The sequence below is a fragment of the Oryctolagus cuniculus genome, chromosome 18 (assembly GCF_964237555.1).
Source record: "Oryctolagus cuniculus chromosome 18, mOryCun1.1, whole genome shotgun sequence".
Classification (NCBI taxonomy): Eukaryota; Metazoa; Chordata; class Mammalia; order Lagomorpha; family Leporidae; genus Oryctolagus; species Oryctolagus cuniculus.
This window is the reverse complement of record NC_091449.1, coordinates 51,484,795-51,502,368: the sequence shown is the minus strand read 5'-3', so window position 1 is coordinate 51,502,368 and position 17,574 is coordinate 51,484,795. Positions and strand designations below refer to the sequence as shown.

Genomic DNA, 17,574 nt, shown 5'->3' with positions numbered 1-17,574 from the left:
GAAGGGAAATTTTCCAATTCCTCCCACAAATAGTCCGGGTGTTACTAAGGGGCACTTAAGGACAAAGGAGTGCTATTCTAAAAAACAAAGGGGAGGATGGCAACTGTAAGTCTGTTAGGAGTGAAATGTTCTACAACAGCTCAGGGGAGATGAACCCTTCAAATAAAGATACCATAATCACTAGCCACCTCCTAGAAGGGTATGAATATGTAATGCACATGCCTCTTTTAAAAGTATCCTTAATTTTAATTTTACAAATAGTTTGTCTTTTTATGAAAACATTCAAACCATGCAACCAAAATGAAAACCTGGGGCCGGCCTAGCGGCTTAGAGATAAAGCCACCACCTGCGACACTGGCATTCTATATGGGCGCCAGTTCATGTCTCAGCTTCTCCAGTTCCAATCCAATTCCCAGCTAATGGCCTGGGAAAAGCTGCAGAAGATGGCCCAAGTGCTTGGGCCTCTGCCACCCACATGGGAGACCTGGATGAAGCTCCTGGCTTTGGCTTGTCTCAGCCGTGTCTGTTGCAGCCACTTGGGGAGCAAACCAGTGGCTGGAAGGTCTCTGTCTCTCTCTCCCTCTGTAACTCTCACTTTCAAATAAATAAATAAATCTTAAAAAAAAAAAAAAATGACCAGATTGAGCCCTGGAAACTGGAAATGAGATGACAGGTAAAGAAAAAAAAAATGAAGACCCAGTCCTCCTTAGGCCTAGGTCATTCTTAGAAGGTGAAAGTAGCCTGTCTATAACAACTGACCAAACTATGGGTATCCTTTCTACTCAGAACCTTAGCCAGGCCTGAGTCCAAGTCAGTAAGAGAAAATGGAAAGACATTAGGGATCACACATTGTTTCTTCACCCCAATCTTCTTCCCTTTCATGTTCCTTCACCTCCTCACCGCCTTTTAAGAAAGTCTCAAGAGGAATGGAGTCTCAGATATGAGTAGGCCCTGGGCTTTGATCTCACTTTGTGAGCAATTAACTGACTTCCATGTTAGAACCTTCAAGGTAGGGCCAGAATTGTGGCATAGCGGGTTAAGCCACCACCTGCAAGGCTGACAACTCATATGGGAGCCAGTTCTAGCCCCAGCTGCTTCACTTCCAATCCAGCTCCCTTCTAATGCATGTGGGAAAGCATCAGAAGATGGACAAAGTGCTTGGGTCCCTGCACACATGTAGGAGACTCAGAAGAAGCTCCTGGTTCCTGGCTCTGGCCTGGCCCAACCTGGGTCACTGTGGCTATTTAGGGAGTGAACCAGTGTATGGAAGATCTCTCTCTCTCTCTCTTTCCCTTTCTCTCTCTGTGACTCCGCATTTCAACTAAAATAAAATAAATTTAAAGGGGGGTGGGTGGCAGCGCTGTGGTGTAGCAGGTAAATCCCCTGCCTGCAGCGCCAGCATCCCATATGGGCGCCAGTTTGAGTCCCAGCTGCTCCTCTGCCAATCCAGCTCTCTGCTATGGCCTGGGAAAGCAGTACAACATTGGCCCAAGTGCTAGAGCCCATATACATGCGTGGAAGACCGGGAGGAAGCTCCTGGCTCCTGGCTTTGGATCGGCTCAGCTCTGACCCATTTCCGGTCGATACAGCCATTTGGGGAGTGAACCAGCAGATGGAAGATCTGTCTCTCTCTATCTCCGGCTCTGCCTGTTTGTAACTCTGCCTTTCAAATAAATAAATAAATCTTAAACAAACAGACAAAAAAGACATTTACATCCCACATCAGAGTACCTGGGTTTGATATCTGGCTCTAGCTCCTGACTCCAGTTTCCTCTATTTTTTTTTTTTCCAGCTTCCTCTTAATACAGATCCTGCAAAGTAGTGCTGATGGTATTGGCCCCTGTCACCCCCCCAACATGGGAGTTCCAGGCTTCGGCCAGGTCCAGCTCTGGCCGTTGCAGCTGTCTGGGGCGTGAACCAGATCTTGAGCTCAATCTCTCTCTCTTGCTCCCTCCCTCTCTCTCTGTAACTCTGCCAAACAAATAAATCTTTAAACGAAAGAAAAAAAAAAAACTTAAAAGAATGCTTGGTTTGAGTCCTGGCTCCACTCCAGATTCGAGCTTTCCACTAATGAGCTCCCTGGAAAGCAGCAGGTGGTGATGGTTCAAGTACTTGGATCCCTGCCATTCATGTGAGAGACCTGGATTGAGTTCCAGGCTCCTGGCTTTGGTTTGGCTAAATGTGGAAATTTAGAAAATAAATAAGCAAATAGAAGAGATCTCTCTGTCTCTTTGCCTTTCAATTAAATAAAAATGTATAAATACAGGCCAGTGCTGTGGTGTAGCTGGTAAAGCCGCTGCCTGCAGTGCCAGCATCTCATGTGGGAACCGGTTCAAGTCTTGGCTGTTCCACTCTGGTCCAGCTCTCTGCTATGGCCTGGGAAGGCAGTGAAAGATGGCTCAAGTCCTTGGGCCCCTGCACACATATGGGAGACCTGGAAGAAGCTCCATGCTCCTGGCTTCAGATTGGCCCAGCTCCAGCCGTTGCAACCATCTGGGGAGTGAATCAGCGGATGGAAGACCTCTCTTTCTCTCTGACTCTGACTCTCTGGAGCTCTGCCTTTGAAATAAATAAATACATATTTAAAAGATAAAAAAATTAAAAATGTATAAATAATGTTTAAAATTATACACAATTATCCTATGTAACAAAAGTTATATATAACAAATCCTGTCACTTGATGTTCTTTGAATCCTATGGTCATCGCAGACCAATGCATGGGCACTGTCAGAGGCTCAGACAGGACTGTAAACACAAAAACTTCAACAAAGCAACTGGGTAACATATGAGAATCTTAGAATAATTTATTTCCTTTGAGACAGGGTTTCCGTTACATAACCCTATCCTAAGAAATTAGGCAGAAACCTAAAATGTTGTATGTACAAACATTAACACAACAGCATTATTTATAATAATATTATAAAGCATTTACTATATGTCTGGCAAAAAAAGCACTTACACACGTATTTATTCACTTATTCCTCACAACAATCTTTTCAGCAAGGCACTATCAATGTTCTCATTTTACAAGTAAACTGAGGTAGCTATTAATCAACTCCCCAAGTTAACAGTAAAGCTGGAAATCAAATTCACTCTGGCATAGGAGCCTTCAGACTTTACTACACTGCCTGGGAATTAATTATGTGTACCTAAATCATGTTTTCTAAGAATATTTAATAAAAGATTAAAAATTTAAATTTAAAAAGAGGTACACGGCCGGTGCCTGTGGCACCGGCACACCGGGTTCTAGTCCCGGTCGGGGCGCCGGATTCTGTCCCAGTGGCCCCTCTTCTAGGCCAGCTCTCTGCTGTGGCCAGGGAGTGCAGTGGAGGATGGCCCAAGTGCTTGGGCCCTGCACCCGCATGGGAGACCAGGAGAAACACCTGGCTCCTGGCTTCGGATCAGAGTGATGCACCAGCCGCAGCGTGCCGGCCGTGGTGGCCATTGGAGGGTGAACCAACGGCAAAGGAAGACCTTTCCTTTTTTCCTTTTTTTTTTTTTTTGACAGGCAGAGTGGACAGTGAGAGAGAGAGACAGAGAGAAAGGTCTTCCTTTGCCCTTGGTTCACCCTCCAATGGCCGCCGCGGCCGGCACATCGCGCTGATCTGAAGCCAGGAGCCAGGTGCTTCTCCTGGTCTCCCATGGGGTACAGGGCCCAAGCACTTGGGCCATCCTCCACTGCACTCCCGGGCCACAGCAGAGAGCTGGCCTGGAAGAGGGGCAACCGGGACAGAATCCGGCGCCCTGACCGGGACTAGAACCTGGTGTGCCGGCGCCGCTAGGCGGAGGATTAGCCTAGTGAGCCGCGGCGCCGGCCAAAGGAAGACCTTTCTCTCTGTCTCTCTCTCACTGTCCACTCTGCCTGTCAAAAAACAAACAAACAAACAAACAAAAAAGCAGTACACAAGCCAGAGAGAATATGACACTGAGGTCCTTTTTTAAAATGACAGATATACAGGGGCCAGCACTGTAGCGCAGTGAGTTAAAGCCCTGGTCTGAAGTGCCGGCATCCCATATGGTCGCCGGTTCTAGTCCCAGGTACTCCTCTTCCAATCCAGCTCTCTGCTGTGGCCTGGGAAGGCAGTGGAAGACGGCCCTAGTCCTTGGGCCCCTGCGCCCACGTGGGAGACCCGGAAGAAGCTCCTGACTATGCATCGGCTCAGCTCTGGCCGCTGGGGAGTGAACCAGTGGATGAAAGACCTCTCTCTGTCTACCTCTCTCTGTAACTCTGTCTTTCAAATAAATAAAATAAATCTTTAAAAAAATGATAGATATACACATAAAAAAACACTGTAAGTATTCCACTCATATAGTAACAACAGTTCTCTGGGAAATAAAAGCAGATGATTTCAGGTTTCTTTTTTCTATTTTCTTCACTTTTCAAATTGCCTATAAAGTCCATTGTATTGCCTTTTAATTAAAAAAAATACTGCTTTAAGGCCGGCGCCATGGCTCAACAGGCTAATCCTCCGCCTTGCGGCGCCGGCACACCAGGTTCTAGTCCCAGTCGGGGCACCAGATCCTGTCCCGGTTGCCCCTCTTCCAGGCCAGCTCTCTGCTGTGGCCTGGGAGTGCAGTGGAGGATGGCCCAAGTGTTTGGGCCCTGCACCCCATGGGAGACCAGGAGAAGCACCTGGCTCCTGCCTTTGGATCAGCTGGGTGCGCCGGCTGCAGCGCGCCGGCCATGGTGGCCATTGGAGGGTGAACCAAAGGCAAAAGGAAGACCTTTCTCTCTGTCTCTCTCTCTCTCACTGTCCACTCTGCCTGTTAAAAAAAAAAAATACTGCTTTAAAAAAATGTTGCTTCTAAAGAACACTTCATAAAATAGAGGGAAAACCCACGATTTATACAAGTTTAAAAAGCTCAATATCTGAGCCTCCCAGGGGTGCTGCACTCGCAGCTCCACTGGGGGTGCTAATAAAAACAGCATCAACTGCAAAAAAAAAAAAAAAACAACCTGAATGTCAAGTTACCAATAATAGCAATTCCATAAAAGAAATGAAAATATAATCAAACTATTAAAATAAATACTCCTTTCTTGGTGGTAGATTATGGGTGATTTGAGGGTAACTTAATTTTCCCTCTAATGAAATTGCTTTATAAGCAGAATATTATTCCTTTTTTTTTTTAGAGGACTCTGTCAGGGCAGTGTCTCCCTGGTCAAAGCCTAATATGTATACCCAAATCATGTTTTCTAATAATATTTAATGAAATATTAAAAATTTAAATTTAAAAAGCAGTACACAAACCAAAAAGAATATGACATCGAGGTCTTTTTTAAAATGACAGATACACACATAAAAAATAGTGTAAGTATTCCACTCATACAGTAACAAAAGTTCTCTGGGAGGTAAAAATCAGATAATTTCTATTTTCTTTTTTCTATTTTTTTCACTTCTCAAATTGCCTATAAAGTCCATTGTATTGCTTTTTTTTTTTTTTTTTTTTACAGGCAGAGTGGACAGTGAGAGACAGAGAGACAAGAAAAAGGTCTTCCTTTTGCCGTTGGTTCACCCTCCAACGGCCGCCGCGGCCGGCGCGCTGCAGCCAGCGCATCGCGCTGATCCGAAGGCAGGAGCCAGGTGCTTCTCCTGGTATCCCATGGGGTGCAGGGCCCAAGCACTTGGGCCATCCTCCACTGCACTCCCGGGCCATAGCAGAGAGCTGGCCTGGAAGAGGGGCAACCGGGACAGAATCTGGCGCCCCGACCGGGACTAGAACCCGGTGTGCCAGCGCCACAAGGTGGAAGATTAGCCTATTGAGCCACAGCACTGGCCAATATTGCCTTTTAATTAAAAAAAAAATACTACTTTAAAAAAATGTTGCTTCTAAAGAACACTTCATAACATGCACCCACCTTTCCCTCTCTCATGGGTACCTGTTTCCTCTCGCTATGCCAAATGATGTAAAAGGGGGTTCCCTTTAATGTTTGTCTTTAACAAATTTCTTAAAGTCAGAAGACACAGTGTACTGTACAATCCTTTATTGCTAACTCCAAGACACCCTCAGTCTATTTTTAACATCGTGGATAAATGATATATACTGCCAAAGCTTCTGCAAGCAGAGATATGGAAAGAACAGCATATAATTGTCTCTGGCAGCACAGTACTAAAGAACACAGGCAATCTAGGCCACTTCTCAGCTAAAACACTAGCTCTGCAAGGATAGGGAGCTTCACTGTAATCTCCTCTCCTTCGAATGTTTCACACAGAATCCCTCCTTACTACCCTGTAAGAGAAAGGAAAACAAACAGGAATCCACTCGGATATCTCGGGCTCTGTCCTCAGAGACTCAGAGGTAGAGTAGAAGCTACCTTTCTCTCACTGGGTACAGGAAGAGTTTGTTTACAAAATCTGTGTAAAGAAATCTGAACATTAATGGAAAAGCCATGTTGATGTGATGTCTTCTGCTAACAATGGGCCATGGAATGGCAGCGGCGAGAAGGAGGGCAGTCCTGCGGACCTGAGGGATAATGCCTTGGGATCCCCCAGTCTGAAGACTATTTCCCTCACTGATGCCTTTTAACTGGTTTAAGGTGAAAAGCTGGGAAGTAAAATAATTGATTTCTCTTTGAGAAGCAGAATAAAGGCCTCAAGGCTGATGGATTTTTGTGTTAAACTACAACTAGTGATGTGGACTCCAATCTAAACACCTGACAAGACAAATACAAGACATGCACCAACCTGTCACATAGACTAGGGAACAGAACTCAGGATCAGCCAAGATTAGGAGGAATGAGAGGCACCAAAATCCAAGAACAAATTCAAACTTCTCCCATCCCCATCCTTTATACTTACTTATATCTAAGGATCAAACGACTTTGGTGAAACTACTTCTTCAAAAGACAAGGTGCTTCCCTCCCCTCCAAGAGCAAATTAGGCTCTTCAAATATAAGGTACCAATACCATTATTACAGCACCCCACACCCCCACACATCTCACATTCAGCCCCCAGACTTACATATGCAAGCAGCAGCGAGGAGACGGCAGGCCAGGTACGGGGGATTACAGGTGGGGAAGGAGGGCTGGATGATGTAGTTGGCAAAGGTGATGGCGATGATGGCCTGACTGGTAGGCTCAACGATTAGCAGTGAGGCCCACAGGCGGATGAAGGCAATGAAGCCCCCAAAGGCCTCTAGAATATAAGCATAGCTGGCCCCTGACTTGGTAATGGTGGTCCCCAGCTCTGCATAGCAAAGGGCACCCACAACGGAGAAAAGCCCACCAATTGCCCACACGGTCAGTGACAACCCATAGGAGGCAGTGTACTCCAGCACACCCTTAGGTGAAACAAAGATCCCTGAGCCGATCATGTTGCCCACCACCAGGCTGACCCCATTCAGCAGGGAGATCTCCTTCTTCAGCTGCATAGTTTCCGGGGACCCTTTAGGTGGTGGGCTGACATCTTCTTCCACCCTGGGCTGGCTGGCTTCTGGAAGGAGATGGTAGGTGGGTGTGGGGCTTCCAAGCTCCCTGGTTTCCATGGCAAGTGGTTCTTGCACACCTGTGCTTACTGTAGCCTGGCAAAGAATACAAGTATGTCAGTCTAGGGTAGGATTTGGTAAGGCTCTGGTTTAAGACTTGCAAGGCAGGCAGATATTCCTCCCTACCTCCTGCTTAGGGACATGACACACACACACTCAGTTGCTACCACAGAACACAAGGACATGGAGGCAGTCCTCCATTGCTCTTAAGAAAGACCCCATGACAAAACAATGACTTATGACAAATCGTACCTATCTTGCCATCCAGGGTAGGCTGGCATTAGGTTTATTTATAGCACTGACTATCCTGGAAGTATTAGTTTTATCTGTTCTTATCCGCTTAAATCCCACAAACCTGCCCCCACAAAATACATCAGAGTCCTTGCACCTGTATCTGGTACACAACCCTCACTGGCCTGATAGGCCTCACTGAACACACCCAGGTAATCCCGCCCACTCATCCCTACCCAAACATAAAGAGAGCCTTCTGCCATGTCCAGCTACATGTGGTGAGAACTACAGATACTCTCAGGCCAGTGAAGAACTTTGGGAAGGGCTAAGAGATGCCACACCAGAGTATATCTCTATTACAGAGACTGTAAGAAGATCGTCATGAAAATGAACACTCATGAGCTGTTGTGCCCACAACACCCATCTTACTACCCTGACCCAACCCACACTCAACATGGCTTTCTCTCTCCCTCAGTTCCTGTAGCAGTCATGATTCAGATTCCTGATCCCACCTCACCTTCAGGAGAAAGGAATCTGGTGGGCCATTTGATTTTTACCCAGGAGTCAGTCCTGTAAGATCACAGGGATGATTTCTAGATAGAACAGGATCAGTGTATCATGTTCCCAGAAGCCTCTCCTGCACTCCATAAAAATGCATGTGTCAGAACCTGGTGGTCTCAAGGAGCTCAGTCACTTGAGAGTGAGCAGTTCTCAGTGGAAACCAGTTTCCACAGACTGCGCAAAAACTCTGCCTTACTTATCCTAATACCTTTGCAGAGTCTGGTCTTGAGCCCAAATGAGAAAGCTCTTCCAGAGCACTAGCGAGCCTTTCGCAGTCCAAGAGGAATTGTGCCAGCCTACCTGCTTAGGCAAGGCTTGGCTTTAAGCTAACACCATGTCTCACTTCACTTCTGGCACTAAGCCATGCAGGTTTCTCTATGCAGGCCTGCGGGAACATTCTTGTTTTCAAGAGCCTGCTGGTGAGCACTGGCGTGGGAACTAAACCGGTAAACAGCTGGGAAGCCTGTTTTCTAGACTCAACTGCAGAGGCCTAGGTTACCTTCTCTATCCAACTCAACAGAGACAAGCAGAGAAACCCACCTCAGGGACCATACCAGCTTCTCCTAGTCCATCAAACCCTGGCTTGGGGAAGGAACCTGGGGCTACCAAGTGTTGATTTTGTATTTGTATAACTTGACATTGGTGTCTCTGATGTGGTTTTATTTATTTATTTATTTTTTTTTTTTTTTTTTTTTTTTTTTTTTTTTTTTTTTTTTTTTTTTTTTGACAGGCAGAGTGGACAGTGAGAGAGAGAGACAGAGAGAAAGGTCTTCCTTTGCCGTTGGTTCACCCTCCAATGGCCGCCGCTGCAGCCGGCGCACCGCGCTGATCCGATGGCAGGAGCCAGGATCCAGGTGCTTTTCCTGGTCTCCCATGGGGTGCAGGGCCCAAGCACCTGGGCCATCCTCCACTGCACTCCCTGGCCATAGCAGAGAGCTGGCCTGGAAGAGGGGCAACCGGGACAGAATCCGGCGCCCTGACCGGGACTAGAACCCGGTGTGCCGGCGCCGCAAGGTGGAGGATTAGCCTATTGAGCCACGGCGCCGGCCTTATTTATTTATTTTTTTAAAGATTTATTTATTTATTTGAAAGTCAGAGTTACACAGAGAGAGAAGGAGAGGCAGAAAGAAAGAGAGATCTTCCATCTGCTGGTTCACTCCCTAACTGGCCACAATGGCCGGAGTTGCACCAATCTGAAGCCAGGAGCCAGGAGCTTCTTCAAGGTCTCCCAAGCGGGTACAGGGACCCAAGCACTTGGGCCATCTTCCATGCTTTCCAAGGCCATAGCAGAGAGCTGCATCGGAAGTGGAGCAACTGGTACTCGAACAGGTGCCTATAAGGGATGCCAGCACTTCAGGCGGCGGCTTTACCCACTATGCTACCGTGCTGGCTCCTCTGATGTGGTTTTATTAAGAGTGTCTGACACTCTGGTGAAACTATCCAGTGGTCTTATTTGGAGGGGTGGGATACTGTCACAGACCCTCCCGCCTCAAGTCCTGTTGCCAGGACCTGAATAAGGACAAGGTTCCTGCTGAAAGGTTAAAGGAATGACTCTTTAAGCCAAGGAGAGAGGCAGAGTCACACAACTGAGGGCAGGTAAGACTTTTCTCTTCATTCAATTAAAAAAAAACTAACAGTCATCAGGGACCATCCTTGGCTAAAGTAATTAAAGTCCCCATCTCTTTGCTGACCACCCAAAAACATAGTTGTAATGGAACCTCAGCAGCTCCCCAAGAGCAGATGGCTAATTTGGGAACAGGTAAACCTCACCTCATACATCTCTACATAATCTGCCAAGCACCTACATTACGCCAGACCCTGTGCTGGGGACACAGATGTGAACAAGACTGGTAGGGACCATGCTCTCCCAGCCAGTATGACAGCATGAAAATGAGATGGCATGAGATAAGAAATGCCACAGTCAGAGACCAGAGCTCACCAGGTAGCTGTACCTTACCCTTCTCTGACACTGAGATAACTTCCCTAACAGCCTCATTCATCTTTCATGAGGTTCAAATTAGACAATATGAAACTCTTTTGTAAAATGCACTGTAGCATAGCGGGTAAAGCCTCCACCTACAGTGTCAACATCCCACACGGCCACCAGTTCAGGTCCCGGCTGCTCTACTTCTGATCCAGCTCTCTGCTATGGCCTGGGAAAGCAGTGGAAGATGGTCCAGGTCCTTGGGCCCCTGAAAACAAGGGAGACTGGGAGGAAGCTCCTGGCTTCAGATTGTCACAGCTCTAGCCATTGTGGCCATTTGGGGAGTGATCCAGTGGATGGAGGAACTCTCTCTCTCTCTCTGTAAATCTGCCTCTCTGTAAATCTGCCTCTCAAAGAGATGAAGAAATCTTAAAAAAAAAAAAAAAAAAGAAAAGAAAAATGCACAGTAAACAGGGACCAGTGGATGCAAGACCTCTCCCTCTGTCTCTCCCTTTCTCTCTGTAACTCTGCCTCTCAAGTAAATAAATAAATCATTTCACTGTAAGATAAAATCTAGTATAAAATGGAAAGTTATCAACTTCTACCTTCTACTTAGGATGTGGACAGCTGGGAAAAGTATCACTTCCACTCCAAGACAAAAAAAAAAAAAAAAAAGGCGAAATAGCATAGAAAACCAAAATTTTTCCTGAAGCCATCAGAAAGTTGAGGATACAGGGCAACCAACTACACTGAAACTAAAGGTGCAAGAAGAGAGAAAGGCAAGAGGCCTGTGGCGCAGCAGGTTAAGGCCCTGGCCTGAAGCGCTGAAGCGCCGGCATCCCATACAGGCACCATTCAAGATCCAGCTGCTCCACTTCCAATCCAGCTCTCTGCTATGGCCTGGGAAGGCAGTAGAAGATGGCCCAGGTCCTTGGGCCTCTGCACCCAAGTGGGAGACCTGGAGGAAGCTCCTGGCTCCTGGCTTCAGATCAGCGCAGCTCTGGCCACTGTGGCCAACTGGGGAGTAAACCAGCAGGTGGAAGACCTCTCTCTCTCTCTCTCTCTCTGCCTCTCCTCTCTCTGTGTAACTCTTTCAAATAAATAAATAAATCTTTTAAAAAAAAGAGAGAGAGAGAGAAAGGCAAGCCATAGTTCACCTGTGGCAGCAGGGAAACGAGGCAAGCACCACATAGGCAAGTAAGAATTCAGGTATAATTTTTAAAGCACATTCTAAGGGTCAAATGTTAGTTAGCAAGAGCCACAGACATTCATATTTTTTTTCTCCACAAACCTCACTGAGTGCTAACAGGAAACCCAGAAAGCTTCTCTCATATACAGACATCTTGCCTCCCTCACCCCAAGAACAATCTGTGGTGCTAGCCCGGAGGAGGGAAAACACAAAGGTACACCTATACTCTCCTTTGAAAAAAAAAAAAACAGTAAACTCCTGGAGAAAGAACGGGCAGCATTCTGGCCACTCCCATGGTAGCTGGGGAATGGGTAAAGGAAAAAAAAAATTCAATTGCCTTGGGGAGGGGAAAGACAGGAAATTCTGGTCAAGACCATTAATCCTACCTTTAGGGGGAGTACAGAATCACTCAGGCCAGCCCCAAGTCCCAAGGAAACAGGGCCTGCCTATGACTGAGGCTGAACCAGGAAAACAGGAAGAACCCCCTAATTCCTACCACCAGGTTAGCAAGGACCCAGAAACAAACAAGAACCTTTGCCACTGAGACTGGTAGCAAAGGGTGGAGCTGAAACATTGAGAAAAAGTCTACCTCCAGCAAAGAACAAAACAAGAACAAAAGGAAACACCCAAGGAATTTAAAGCCAATGGTGCACCTAAGGTAACCACAGCAACAGTAAAACCAAAACACAATTCACCTCTTCACTGACTCAAAATCTCATACTAATAACCTATTAAAAGAAAAGGCATACTCCCCAGAACAAACCCAGTGTCCCTCACTCCCTACTATTCTACATACTATGTCTGGCAATTAATAACAAATAACAAGCTACACAAAAAGGCAAGAAAATCAACCCACTATAAAGAAGCAAAATGATAAACAGGACCAGATTTAGGATGACCCAGATATTGGAAACAACAAACAAAGAACTTAAAATAACTATGATTAATACATTAAAGGCCTTAATGAAAAAGTTGGACAGCATGTAGGAACAAATATGGAATTTCAACAAAGAGATGAAAAGCCTAAGATTCAAAATGGGAAAAGTGAAAAAACATCTCAAGAGCTATGGCACAGTATTGAGTGGTCTGAGGTAAATATTTTAAAAAATACATTTTATATTTATTTTTAACTGCTTTAGAATATAGCTGCTGGGGGCTGGCACCGCAGCTCAATAGGTTAATCCTCCGCCTGTGGCGCCAGCACACCGGGTTCTAGTCCCAGTTGGGGCACCGGATTCTGTCCCGGTTGCCTCTCTTCCAGGCCAGCTCTCTGCTGTGACCCAAGAGTGCAGTGGAGGATGGCCCAAGTACTTGGCCCTGCACCCCATGGGAGACCAGGATAAGCACCTGGCTCCTGGCTTCGGATCAGCGTGGTGTGCCAGCCGCAGTGCGCCGGCCGCAGCAGCCATTGGAGGGTGAACCAAGGGCGAAGGAAGACCTTTCTCTCTGTCTCTCTCTCTCTCTCACTGTCCACTCTGCCTGTCCAAAAAAAAAAAAAAAAAAAAAAAAAAAATATATATATATATATATATATATATAGCTGCTGGGGCTGGCATTGTGGCACAGTGGGTTAAGCTTCCGCCTGCAACACCAGCATCCAATATCCGAACACCCATTTGAGTTCTGGCTGTTCCACTTCCGATCCAGCTCCCTACTAATGGCTTGGGAAGGCAGTAGAAGATGGCCCAAGTGTTTGGGCCTCTGTTACCCATGTTGGATACCAGGATGGAATTCCAGGCTCCTGGCTTTGGCCTGGCCCAAATCTGGCTTTTGAAGCTATTTGGGGAGTGAACCAGAGGTAGAGGATTTCTGTTGCTCCCTCTCTCTGAAAAATTTACATATAATATATGCAAAATGATAGGGAGAATTGAGAGGTGCTGTTGTTAAGTTTCCTGGATTACATGTGAATTGATACAATATTCTTTTATTTTTTAAAGATTTATTTATTTATTTGAAAGTCAGAGTTACAGAGAGGGAGAGGCAGAGAGAGAGAGAGGTCTTGCATCCACTGTTTCATCCTCCGTGATGGCCTCAACGGCTAAGCCAATCCCAAGCCAGGAGCCAGGAGGTTCTTCTGGGTCTCCACACGGGTGCAGGGGCCCAAGGACTTGGGCCATCTTTTACTGCTTTCCCAGGCCACAGCAGTGTGCTGGATCAGAAGTGGAGCAGCTGGGATTCAAAACAGTGCCCATATGGGATGCTGGCACTGCAGGTGATGGCTTTACCTGCTACACCACAGCACCCAGCTTCACAATATTCTTTAAAGGTAGACGGGCTGGCACTGTGGTGCAGCGGGTTAAGATTCCTCCTGTAACACCAGCATCCTATTGGGCGCCCGTTTCAGGATTTTTTTTTTTTTTTTTTTTTTGAAAGACAGAGTTAGAGAGAGAGAGAGAGGTCTTCCATCCGCTAGTTCACTCCCCAGATGGCCACAGTGGCCAGAGCTGCGCTGATCTGAAGCCAGGAGCCAAGAGCTTCTTCCAGGTCTGCCACGTTGGTGCAGGGGCCCAAGGACTTGGGCCATCTTACACTGCCTTCCCAGGCCATAGCAGAGAGCTGGATTGGAAGAGGAGCAGCTGGGACTAGAACCAGCATCCATATGGGATGCTGGCACTTCAGGCCAGGGCTATAACCTGCTGTGCCACAATGCCGGCCCCAAGAGGATCTATTTCTGATCCAGGTCTCTGCTAATGTGCCCAGAAAGATAGTGGAAGATGGTCCAAGTAGTTGGGTTCCTGCCACCCACATAAGACCCAAAGGGAGTTCTGGGCCCCTGGATTTAACCTGGACCAGCCCTGGCTGTTGCAATCATTTGGTGAATGAATGGAAGATTTCTCTTTGTCTTTATCATTCAGCTTTTCCAGTGGATGAAAATAAATAAAGATTAGATAAACATTTTTTAAAAACCAGAATCAAAAAGATGGCAGGAAAAGAAGAAAGTAACAAAAATTATAGGGAATATGAAACAAATAGAAAAAACAAGATGGGAGATTTTAATCCAATTATGTCAATAAATACATTAAATATAAATAATCTAAGTACATCAATTTAAAGACAGACATTATCATATTAGGAAAAAAAGCAAAACCCAATATGTATCTACATTAAACATAAAGACATAAATAAGTTATAAGCAAAAGGATGGAAAAAAGCATGTAATCAACCAGTAATTCTGTCATAGTACTTGTTTTTTAAATAACAACTGATGGAGAAGAAAAAAATGGCAAAAAGCTACTATGATTACAGTAATAATTTTGAATCCACTTGTATTTAATTAGTCACAATAGTTATCTACACACATTCCAAAGAAAGCAGCACATACCTGCGTGAGACACATTGTCTATCTTGTGCTCACAGAGTAGATCTGCAGACCCTCTGCAACAACGGGATAAAAAATCGCTTATTCAAGGGCCCCCTAATGAAGCCAGCACTTCCGGGTGGGTAGCCTGGTATTATGAAGGGTCATCAAAATTCTACAGACCATCTTCCTAGTTGGGATATCTGTCTTCAATTTTTATCCAATTAAGAAATTAGTATGTGAGGTTTACCCACAGTATCAGTCTCTCTATTTCTTTTTCTCTAACATAGTGAAATCTCTTAGATCTCTGTTGAAAATAATTTTCGTAAAATGATTCAATGTAGCTATCTTGGAAAGCCAGTATTAAGTTCTGCTTGTAAGGATACATGCAGTTTCCCAATAGGATTTCATCCTATATTCTATATTCCTGAAGCAAACAACAAAAGAATTTACCAGAACACTAAAATTTTCCCATTAAAACTTAACCATGATACTGTCATACACAATTTTTGGAAACAACAGATCAAAGTTTAATTATAAGGCAAGTTATAAAAGCTGGATTACCATTTCTTTCATAATCAATGAGTAGGAAAAAAATGATGCTGAGCATCACACCAAAATCTCAACTGCGGTGAAAACATAGAGAACTTATCTTTTTTACACCTCTTTGAGTTCTATATATTTTTCAAATTGAGTATGCACTAGTTATTTTTTAATGCTTAAACTTATAAGTGAAAGTTATGTGACTATTTATGTTTGTCTCTTTACCTAAGACACCAGAAAACTCAAGATCAAATTCAGTTCCCAATCCCAGTGGATTAGATACCTTAACTTCAACACTATTTGCTACCTAAGAGAGCACTTCACTAAGTTAACAAAAAATGGAATTAAAAGGTAGGTTTATTTTGGCACATTTTTTGAAATCCAGGCATGAGGGGGTCTTAAAAAATAGTTCATAGAAAATGTGTACTGTGAAAAAAAATGCATGGGTTTCAAATTTCTTTTTGCAAGACAACAAACTTATCTTTTAATTCCATTTTCCACAAACTTTTTGAAGTACCCTTGTAGTCTTTTCCATGGCTTATGGTTTTGTTTCTTTTCAACAAGCTCATTACAAGTATCTTTAATTATAAGCCACCATAATTACTCTTTAGAAAGAAATATAATATAATTTATTTATACAATAATTCAGTGTTACATAACACTAAAAAAAGAGCTGTTAATTATGTGTGAGCCATTCTCTTTACTAGTACCATGTTCATATTATATACAAATAACTAAAACTCTTTATAAAGCATATAAATCAAAGAAAGCCGATAGAGAACACAGTAACAATATTCACCTGTCAAGAAATAAGTGAAAATCACACTAGCGCAAGCCACCTCATCATAAACAGGTCAGGTATTAAGAAGAAAATGAAGTCTCCACAGCAAGGGCTAAATAATTCCACTTGTCTCTCCTGGCCATTTAATATCTGCAACAAAAAATAAGAGATAATTTATCAAAACAAACCCAATAAGCAGCAGGATGGTACTTTCAGTTGTAAAAATCTAAATTTTCCATGCCCGATAGCAGAGCCCTCAATTACTGAGAAGTTCCATCACACCCGCAGCAGGTAGAATGGAAGCAGCCAGCCCCAAAGTGCTAGAGCACTAGCCTGGTCGTCTCAGATCATGCATGTCTAGGCAGCTGCCCCTGGGTCCCAGGTCCCACCAGCACTGTTCGCATAACTTTTGTAGAAAGGGATCCACATCCTAGGGACTACTGGGAAGCCCAGAGATCAGGAAATTGCCCCCACCAAGAAGTTCTTGGGAGATCAGTCACTGGTATACACTTTTGGCCAGCAATAAAAATATGTCCACAGCCAGCCAAGGAACGAGGTGGAAGTGCAGAAGAAAGATAGGAGAAAATCAGGCACGTGGTTTTCCACATATTTGCTAGGAAAGGAAAATCAAATACAATGACTTGAATGAAAATGTGAGTGCAAGGCTGGAAAGCACAAACAGAGCACAGCCAGAAGAGGACCTCAGTCATAATGTAGGCAGCCCGGGCACTTCCTAAAGGGTCTCACAGGAAGCAAAAATCACAGGAAACAGTTCCTCGATCTTCAAGTCTGGGGGGCTGCTCCCTTGAGATAAGGCGCCCAAGGCTGGCACCGGAGGCTGGGTGGCAGCTACAGCCGGGCTAGATTAGATGAGCGGCCATGGTTTTCCCCCATGAAGGGCAGGGATTGAATTCTTTTCCACCGTGTCATCTAACCCACAGTTCAGCGCCCAAGACAGGTGCGCCAACACATCTGTTCACTCAAGTGTGGATTCCTCTTTATCCCGACCCTTACACAACACGGGGAGCGCCCGGCTCAGCGCTCAGGGCAGACTTTCCAGAATGTTTCACCGCAAACTCCGGACAGTTAAGGGATGAGATGGTCCAACCGGACGAGTGACCACGGGCAGAACTCAAAGGAGCACCCCCCACCCCACCCCCCGCGCCGGAGCCCGCACACCGTCCGCCCGCGTGCAGATCCCGCTTTCTCACACCCGCTGCCTCCCGGCCACAGGCCGGGCCTCCTCCGCAGCCCGCCACCCCGCTCACACGCACCACCTCACACCAGCCCTCCCGCCCACGCTCGCGGCTCCCCAGGAGTCCCTCTCCCACTCAGGGGCCCACACGCCATCCAGAGTCGCCCTCACGCCCACGGTTCCCCTCTTTGTCACACACGCGCCGCTTCCCTCACACTCAGGGACTCGCGCCCTCACAAAGTCGCCATCAGACGCAGGGTCGGGCTCGCTCGCTCGCTCTCGCTCTCTCACACACACACACGCGCGCGCGCACACACACACACACACACACCCGGTCTTATACTTCGGGTCTCCCCACTCTCCTGGGGC

At 45.8% G+C, this 17,574-nt stretch overlaps 1 protein-coding gene across 7 annotated transcripts in view; it reads right to left on the bottom strand.

Moving 5' to 3' along the window:
• SLC7A6 (solute carrier family 7 member 6) overlaps positions 1-17,574 on the bottom strand; it is a 35,226-nt gene that overhangs the window by 16,746 nt on the left and 906 nt on the right. For 4 of the 7 annotated variants that reach the window (XM_070062665.1, XM_070062662.1, XM_070062663.1 and 1 more), the window contains exons 2-3: positions 16,029-16,160; positions 6,961-7,519 (exon numbers count right to left, since the gene is read on the bottom strand). In XM_070062665.1, coding sequence (XP_069918766.1) covers positions 6,961-7,483 — 523 coding nt within the window. In that variant the 5' untranslated portion in view covers positions 7,484-7,519; positions 16,029-16,160. Of the gene's footprint in view, positions 1-6,960; positions 7,520-14,710; positions 14,764-16,028; positions 16,161-17,024; positions 17,146-17,574 lie in introns of those variants that run through there. The other 3 variants (XM_070062659.1, XM_070062660.1, XM_070062661.1) reach the window with 2 other exon arrangements.